The 9,760-nt window shown below is 33.2% G+C and overlaps 1 protein-coding gene across 1 annotated transcript; it reads right to left on the reverse strand.

Annotated features, from left to right (window-relative positions):
* Positions 1-2,369: 2,369 nt before the first annotated feature.
* HELRODRAFT_191912 (hypothetical protein) lies at positions 2,370-8,303 on the reverse strand (the record flags this gene model as incomplete). The annotated part of the gene is made up of 13 exons (XM_009019973.1): positions 2,370-2,750; positions 2,880-3,015; positions 3,125-3,329; positions 3,571-3,684; positions 3,802-3,941; positions 4,111-4,232; positions 4,607-4,723; positions 5,382-5,704; positions 6,229-6,381; positions 6,780-7,051; positions 7,286-7,314; positions 7,698-7,834; positions 8,222-8,303. 13 exons carry the CDS (start codon positions 8,301-8,303, stop codon positions 2,370-2,372), a joined length of 2,211 nt encoding a protein of 736 aa, XP_009018221.1.
* Positions 8,304-9,760: the final 1,457 nt, after the last annotated feature.

Below are 9,760 nucleotides of genomic sequence, written 5' to 3' on the forward strand. Positions count from 1 at the left end.
CAGACCGCTTCAAGCCTTAAGCGAGGCAGAATGCCTGATCTGATTTTCATGCTGTCTCAGCTCCTATTTATACTCGTTTCAGCCATACATTCTCATCATTTCAATTATTCACATCAGTAAAAAACTTATTTAATGTATGTACTACACTATTATACAGTCTTAACCACAATGCTAACCGTACTAAATTGACGTCAACAATCGAACGCCTTCGAAACTTTCTGATTGGCTGGTTGAATCTGCTATATTGTTTTTTATATAATCTTATTAATTATTTGTTAATAAAATTAATATATATATATATATATATATATATATATATATATATATATATTTACAATATATATATATATATATTTACAATATTCTATAAAATTAAAATTATTAAAAAATTATGGTCTATTACCAACATATATATATATATATATATATATATATATATATATATATATATATATATATATATATATATATATAAATTTATTAAAAAAGCAACAATAATCAATGCTATATATCAATGCTATATATGTAGACGCGCAGTTCAAATTTTTCGGAGAGAATTATAAATAGTTTGAGACCACACCTTGCTTAACATCCAATTCCAAGCCGAGCCAAGCCAAGCTGAGCCAATATGGGTAGATTTATATGCGCTTTTATATTAAAATTTTGCTCGTTTTTTATATATAGTATATAAATTCATTATAAAAGTAACAGTAATCAGTGTTACATATGTACGCACGCAAATCAAATTTTTCTGGGTGAATTCTAAATAGTTTGAGACCACACCTAGTTTTGCATCCAATTTTAAGCCGAGCCAAGCCAAGCCAAGCTGAGCCAATATGCGTAGATTTATAAGCGCTTTTATATTAAAATTTTGCTCGCTTTATCAATAGATATCAAAGAAATGACGCGAGCGGGTTTAAAAAATATTTTTATTCAAAATTTATTAAAATAAGACATATACACAAGTTTTATTTGCCAAGTAATTCCATCCAATCATTTAAACACGCACACCCTTCAATTGAACTATCTCGCGATCTATTTCTTTTTATGCCTATCAGTTTTCCAGATTTTGAAAAAGCTTGTTCTCTTGGTATGGAAGTTGATGGGATACATTTCACTAAGTATAGAATACCGCTAGCATGACGTCATTTCCTCCAACGATTCCGTAACAAATTCTCCATCCCATCTGAAAAATTTTCTTTGATGCTTTTTAATCAGTCAGGTCACAATCATCATTATCGATATCGCGATGAAATCAAATTGAGAAGTTTTAAAATTTTTAGAAAAAGTATCTTTATTCATTTTATGATACTACTTTGTTCATTAAGATACTGTTTGATATTGTACTATCAATTAACCAGTCAATCAACAAATAAATCAATTAATCAACCGCTGAATCAAATCAACTGACCAAACAATCAACCAATCAATCATCTAACTAACCTATCAATTAATCAACTAATTAACCAATAAACCTTGAATTATGAAATTTGAAATTATTTTTGTCAATTTTAATGAAAATATTGCAATTTCGTTAGTAAGCAAGCCAATGGCTTTGTTAGTAATCACCATCATCATCGTCATCATTTACTATTCCAATATTTCTTAATTAATTTCTTAATTAATTTCTTAGTTAATTTCTTAATTAAATTATTTAAAAGTTTTGAAGGCATTTATTAAAACCAAGTAAAACGTTCGGCTGGGTTGTGTGTGGAGAGAAAGAAAAAAATGTAACTAAAAAATAATTGAAAAATTAATTAAATAATTAATTGCCAATTAGTTAATTTAAAATAAAGAAGATATCACATCTGAATTACCATAACTTTTATTGTTATTTCTGACGTAAATTTTCAAATTCTCACCATAAAAAACTTTAAAAGTCATATGTCATTAATTTCAAACTCCTTAAAAAAATGTTTCTTCTCAGCAGATATGAAATTTTCAATAGATGGATAGAAACTATCTATATATTTGTGTGTGTGCGTGCGTGCGTGTGTGTGTTGTATGTGTGTGTGCGGGTGTGTGTGTGCGGGTGTGTGTCACAAGCTACTACACTAACTCTCCTATCAAACTGATGAGAATTACATTACATTAAAACCATCAACTCAGCTAAACATTCGTGCGATATAATATTTTCATTCATCTTCAAAAGAAAATCATTCTATCTATTGTTTGAATATTTCAAATAAAAACTACGCCACCAATAATTCACCGTATAAATCACCGTTTTGAAAATTCACAATCATAAACGTTACAAAATAATTCGCAAATTCAAACAGCCCACCGGAACAAATAAACCGTACCGTACAATTCACAATTCATCCTAATTCACTACATAATTCAAGACAATTCAATATTTTTTCCCCTATTTACATCCTTGTCTTATCTACGTAATGAATAGGCACGTTGATTACATCCGTCTGATCATGCTGGTCATGGTCAACCGTCTTAACTCCGCCATTATTTGAACACTGCTGATTTGGACGCGGCGATTTCCCGCGTTTTGTCGCCAAAGGAGTTGACGACAACGACGATGAAGATGATGAAAAAGATGGTGAAGATGATGAAAAAGATGATGATGAAGATAAATCAACGTGAGCCAATAGAAGAGCTAGCGAAATGAGGACCAAGCACAGGCAACCTCCGTCACTCTGACCAAGAAGCGACCTCACGAAAGACAAGAAGGAACCTAGAACGTTTGAATGTTTGCAGTTCGATTCTTTAGATCTTTGCCCGACTCGGTCCTCTATCTGGCAAATTTATTTTACTTTCAAATTAAAATTAATTATTGTTTTAAGTTTTTCACTTAAATTACAAACACCTCCACCACTACGCTACTCAAGACACGGGTACATCTACATATCTCCCGATTGACTCACCCTAATTATTCCGGATAACTTCAAATATTCTGAAAATTTAGGATCGTCGATTGACAGTACCGGAAGGTAGTAACCAATCCATTTCCGGTCCCACCATGTTGTTGCTGCTGTCTTTGGGGATCTTATTGCAGAAAGTCTTACAATTTTTACGTTGTATTGCAAAATTTCAACAAACCAAATACTAAAAACCCAAAAATATTTCATTTAACAACGACTTTGTGGCAAAAAAAAATCTTTACACAAACCTCTCTTCGTCATCTTTATCATCACCACCGACTACGTTTCCACCACCATCACCACCATCATCATCCTCATTTTCTTTACCACCATCACCACCATCTTCGTCGTCGTTATTGTGGTCGTTGTTGTTGAATTTGTATCTATACAATGATGCCCTCATATACCTAGGCGGGCCATCTTGAAACGGGCTTTCCTTCAGTAACTCCAATACTGTTTTAAATTTTTTCGGTGACCGGTTGTTGATTGGTTGGTAGATTAAATCACGTGATATTGATCACGTGGTTATAATCACGTGGTTTTGATTACGTAGATTATTGTATCTTTTTGTTTGATCCTCACAAAGTCATTTTAATATTTTTAATCGGCATGATTTTTTGACAAATAAATTAAGAATCAAATAATTATTCGAGTAAAACTTTCGTGAAACCGTGACGGGTCAACCAAGCATTACCTTCTTCCTGATTGGTTAGCAGCCTGTAGACTAAATTTAGTATCCAATGATGTTCTTTGTAGCTGTCACGTGAGGCAAGATGTAACGTCTCGTCCAATCGTGGATGGTGAGGAGCTAAAAGGTGGGCGGTGTTATGCATAAATTTTAAATCCAAAAATTACACTTCAAAATAATTTGGTTATTTTTTACTGAAAATATTTAAATTTTAAAACGCTTTTTAAAATAACTCACCGACAAAAGGTGGCACAACATTTACATTTCCTGGTTTAAATTTGAAAGAATACTCCAGCCAATCAGATCCCTTCAACGAATGACTGCCCTCAAAAATTACCTCCAGCCGACCAATTGGAGAGCCGTTTATTTCAACACGCCTGTTGGTTGGTTGCGTGGAGTTGTTGCCACGTGATTCGATGTGATTGCTTTATTGGTTGGTTGGTTGGTCAATTGGTTAAAAGGATGAATAAAAATGTAATCTAATTTCACATAAGTATAAAAATCACATACACACATACACAGACACAAACACACACACACACAAACTTTGATGCAGTGACATAGTTGTTGACGAGTCTATAGTGCTTATGTGACCACAAATAAGTTTCTTGCAACTCACTCGGCAGGTACTGACCAGATGTTTGGCCATCATACCATGTTAGCGGTACCTGCATCAGCATTGGTTTGTTTGTCTCGGTTATCTCTCATTTTATTCCTTCTCTCTCTTTCTCTCTCTATCTCTCTTCTCTCTTTCTCTCTCTCTCTCTCTCTCTCTCTCTCTCTCTCTCTCTCTCTCTCTCTCTCTCTCTCTCTCTCTCTCTCTCTCTCTCTGTATGTATCATGTCTCGTACGTATTTCATTTGTCGGTTGTTCGAAACCCGAGATAGCCAACGATGTTATTTCATGGAAAATGAAAAATTTATTCATTTTAAGTTTTCTGTGTTGTTTCTTTGAAATTATTGTCTTAATCGTATTTCTGTTCCATATTTTTATAAAATTTTAAGATAAAATTAATTTTCATTAAATATATTTCCATCAAAACTTGAAACTTACTAGAGAAATAGCGAATAGAAAGACCACCAAACCACATGTTGAGAGTAATCTCACCTTCCCAAGCCACCTCCCCAGCCATTGGGCAGAAGTATTTCTTGGCCACTCTCTGTAAATTTTTTTACAATTATTAAAAATTATTTTTACAATTAATTAATTATAAATTAATAAATTATAAATTGTCCGCATTCGTTATCGCGATTGAGGTGTGAGATACTTTCAATTGAACAATTTATTACAGGAAGAAATAAAAGAACGATTGGATGATTGAATGAATGAATGAATGAAAATGAATGAGTGAATGATGAATGAATGAATAAATGAATGAAGAATGAGTGTGTGAATGAATGAACGAATAAATTTATAAATAGTCGGATAGACTGGTAAATTAATGAATGATTAACAAATTCAAAAGCAAAAAATTAACATTCACTGATTTCCTAACCGCTTCAGAGTCAGGGCACATTCGAAAAATAGGGATGTGCTGGCTATGAGCATGGACACGAGAATCTGCAGGCCACTCAAGCTGTGTACTGATTCCAAGATGACCGCTGACGAAATCGTGAAAAATTTATTTGGAATTTTGAGTTTCCGTGTTGAAGTATTTGAAATGCATGCAAGTCATCCAGCCAGCTGACAAACAAATAAACCAATCAACCAGCCAACTAATCAACCAGCCAACCAGCAAACAAATCAATCAACAAACCAACCAACCAACCAGCCGGCCAGCCAACAAACACATCGACCCACTAACCCATTAGAGATACCACCACCGAAACGTGCGCGTTTTCTTCATCTTCTTTCTCAGCTTTTCCCGCCAACTCATCATTATCATCCTCGCCATTTTGAGTGATGGCGGGAAGCCCGTATAAAGCCAAAATGGCCGCAACAACCGCAAAGCCAGCTGAAACCTTCAAAATCGCCCTAAAAGTCGATGAAATCCCGTTGGATTTTTTTTCCTTTTTAGAATCTTTGACTACTTCGGCGGATGATGTCGTCACCTTCGATGGGTGTGCGTCACGTGATTGCTTCACTTCCGGTTTGGAATGATGCTCGCATAACGGCGCCGTGTCGGTTTGGCTAGTTTTGCCTGATTTTTTGTCATTAAAAATAATTTTTTGAATATGAAACAATAATTTCCATACATATAATTTTCAATTTCATAATAAAAATTAATTATTTTTAAAGAAACGTTACTAAAAATTTGAAATAATTTATCGCAAGAATCCACGTACAGCACTTGGAGAAGTATCTCTTCCAAGAAAGAAACCAATGATCGTCTAGGAGAGAGAGAGAGATGGTGATGACGAGGAGAGGGTAGAATCCCTGATTGCTGAAGATGACTCGAGATAGAAATGTCAACAGCTGTTTCAAATGACGACGACGATGATGATGATGATGATGACGATGATGATGATGATGATGACGATGATGATGATGATATGACAACAAACTATTGATGTTAATCAAAAAAAAAACTTGATAAAAATATAAATCAAACTAATAATTTTCCACTTGTAATTATGGCAACAACAAATGTGACCATGCTGATGGGGGCGATAATGATAATGATGACAAAAAAACTTTTACAGAAACCACAAATTGCCCACATACCACCCATTTGAAGACCACACCATGCAGACGCTTCGATGGCAAAATGACCAAAGCGCTCATCACCAAGCCACTCAGCAAGTGAAGCCCTGTCACTGTGGCTACTAAAGATGACGGAAGGGAAAACAGAAGCCAAGTTATCGGCGTTGGTAGCAACTGTGTGTGTTTGTGTGAGTATGTGTGTGTGTGTACGTGTGTGTGTGTGTGTATGTGTGTGTGTGAAACGTTTAAGCAACTTTGGATAGTAGGTTCGTTTCTTATTTAACGTTATTAAGTGTTTTTTTTGACTCACACTGAATAATTACGACTTTATTTCAATTTGATGCTATTAAAAGTTTTTTAAAACACAATTTGGCCACTGCTACAGCTTCTACAGAGTACGGGCTACTAACAATGTTCTCGTGCAGATGCATCAGATCTGAATGGAGAACAAATAGAGAGAAACACATTTCTATTTCAATAAATAAATTATTATTTAGGTAAAAAATAAATATAATTTATTTTTAGATATTTAATTTAAAATCAAAAAGATCGTAAGAAGAAAAAAAACTTACTCTGCGTAGCTTCCGGGAAAGAAAATTTTCCATCCCCCGTTCCAAAAATATCGTCCAATCCGGTGAGAGCTTCGGCCAGGATGAGTCTGAACAAAATCCAACGAACCAACCAGAAGAGGAGTCTTTTGCTGCCATGGTGTCCATCTCGATTCTGATTGGCTGAGCGTCGTTGTTGTAGGCGGGGCGATGTTTTGACGTCATCATGAAGGCCGAATAAACCGAACGGAGCCAAAAATATGGCCACAAAACTTATTTCTAACAATAAGCTATCCCTGGTGAGATGATGATGATGATGAGTATACAGCAAGTAATGATGATGATGATGATGAAGATGATGAAGATGATGATGATGGTGATGATGATGATGATGAAGGTGTTGATGATGATGAAGGTGATGACGATGATGATGATGATGGTGATGATGATGATGGTGATAATTGAATCGGCCATGATGATGATTGCAGTAATGGTGATGACGACGACGAAGTTGAAGGAAATGTAGTAACCATTTGTAGGAAAGAAATACATGACCGACCTGAAAGGATATTAATCATGATAATCAAATAACAAAATATAAAATTATTATTATTATTATTATTATTTTATTATTATTATCAAATAACAAAATATAAAATTATTATTATTATTATTATTTTATTATTATTATTATTATTATTATTACTATTATTATTATTATTAAGAAATAAGGCCTGTCATTCGTTACATGACCCCTTGCCCATAACTATGAAACAAATAACAGAAGAATGAACTAAAATATTGAAGTTTAAACAAAAATTAATGTACGGATAATTTACAATGTATAAATAGTGTACAGATGAAACATCGTCTGGCTTCAATTGAGATGAATAAAATTAAGAAAAAATTGTTCAATGAAATGTTTGAAGCGTGCATTCAAACTTGAGCGATGGAGAGGTAGAAGATCCACTGCAGAAGGGCTACCAGTGCATTTCGGTGGTCTTTGGAGATGATTGAAACGAAGGAAACCGTAAGACCCCCAACGCATAAGAAATCAAGCCCCAAATCAATGTCCAGTCCTATGTTGTTGGTGTGTAATTTATAATAAAGTAATGGTTAAAGTGTCTGACAGTGATGTCGCATTGACTGAGTTCGAATGCCAAGAGGTTCCCGTCTATCACGTGCTAAGTTAAGTGTGTGATTGGAAAATACTCAATCATGATTTTAATTTAATTATATAAATTGTTAAAATAATTAAAAAATTACTTTAAAAAAAACAACCGATTTTTGGTAATATTTTGAGTAGAGTTGGCTTGTTGCTGATGAAATCTGCTATTGATTCCGCGTCTAGTTATAATAATTATTGATATTAGCAAATAAACAAACAACGAACAAACAAACAAACCAACAACAAACAAACAACAAACAAACAAACAACAAACAAACAAACAAACAGCCAAACACACCTTTAGATATTACAAGCTCAGCCGGGGAAATTCCATTTTCTCCAAACAAACCTAATACAAATAAAAACAACTTGCTAATCATAGGCTAAATCAAAAACAAATGTTCATTTTCTAGGAGGCTAAGGCCTCAAACTTGCCAACAACCATCCCAATATCATCCTAACGATTAACCCACGATAATATCAAAATAATTTCATTTCTGATAACTTTTGAACTGTATACTCACAATAACTTAGCATTTAAATCATATTTTATTATAATTTCATCACATAATTCTTAATATGAACATATTATGACATAATATAACTATTTTATATTTTAAAACGGGATGGTTACCTGGTATTTGGACGAACAGAGAAGTGAAAGCGAATAGGAAAACTACAGACAGACACCATAGAAACCAGTCATTCGTTACATACAATGATGATGGTGATGGTGGTGGGTTTGCCATCAAAGTCCTTGGTGAAATTTATCATTTTACTCATTTATTTAGTTAGTTGGTTATTCCGTTGTGCATTCACCCACCCATTCATTCAATCGTTCTTTTCTTGGTTCGTTCATTCATTCATTCATTCATTCATTCATTCATTCATTCATTCGTTCGTTCGTTCGTTTCAATCGTTCGTTCGTTCGTTCATTCATTCATTCATTTATTCATCTATTCGTTTATATATCTCAAATTATTATTATTTATAATATTTCATTAATTTTTATTATTGATAATTTATTCATTATTTATATTATTTCATTAATTTATTAACATTCGGTCTTTAACGATTATATGAAATAAATTAAACGGTTTTATAACGCTAGCGAATCAGAGGTTAAATTTTCAAAGCATTTAAAAAAAATTGGTTTGTTTTATTAAAATTAAAATAAACAAACAAATAAATAACGATTTTATTAATCAATAAAAACAATGAATAATAATAATAATAATAATAATAATAATAACATTATTAAAGAACCAAAAGAAAAACAATACAGACCTATAGGTCGGTTTCAAGCTTGATTCAGTAACTCTGAAGTAAGTTTGCTAAGGAACTCCTCCTCCTCATCATCATCATCATCTTCTTCTTCATTTTTCTTTTTTCTCTTCCATCCATCATCGTCGTCGTCGCTAATGTTCTTTTCAATATTCATATGTTTTCATCATCACAGAAAATGAGGCTTTAAAAAAATGTAAGACCAATAGCATACCATATAACAGAAAACACACACGAATACACACACACAAACATATAAAGAGAGAGAGAAATAGAGAGAGAGAAAGAGAGAGAGAAATAGAGAGAGAGAAAGAGAGAGAGAAAAAAAGAGAAAGAGAGAGAGTTTATAAAAGGTTTCTATGCATATAAGATGTTAACAAATGAGATTGTTTTGATTCTGCCAAAAGCAAGCAACAGCTGTTTACTTGAGCTTGCATTTTTCCATCCAAACATCTTTTTATTCATTTTTTAACTCATCCAATCATCCTTTTTCACTCACTCTCTTTAGTACAGCATTCATTCAACTATTTATTTATTCAATATTTCATTCATC

The sequence above is a fragment of the Helobdella robusta genome (assembly GCF_000326865.2).
Source record: "Helobdella robusta unplaced genomic scaffold HELROscaffold_26, whole genome shotgun sequence".
NCBI classification, from domain to species: Eukaryota; Metazoa; Annelida; class Clitellata; order Rhynchobdellida; family Glossiphoniidae; genus Helobdella; species Helobdella robusta.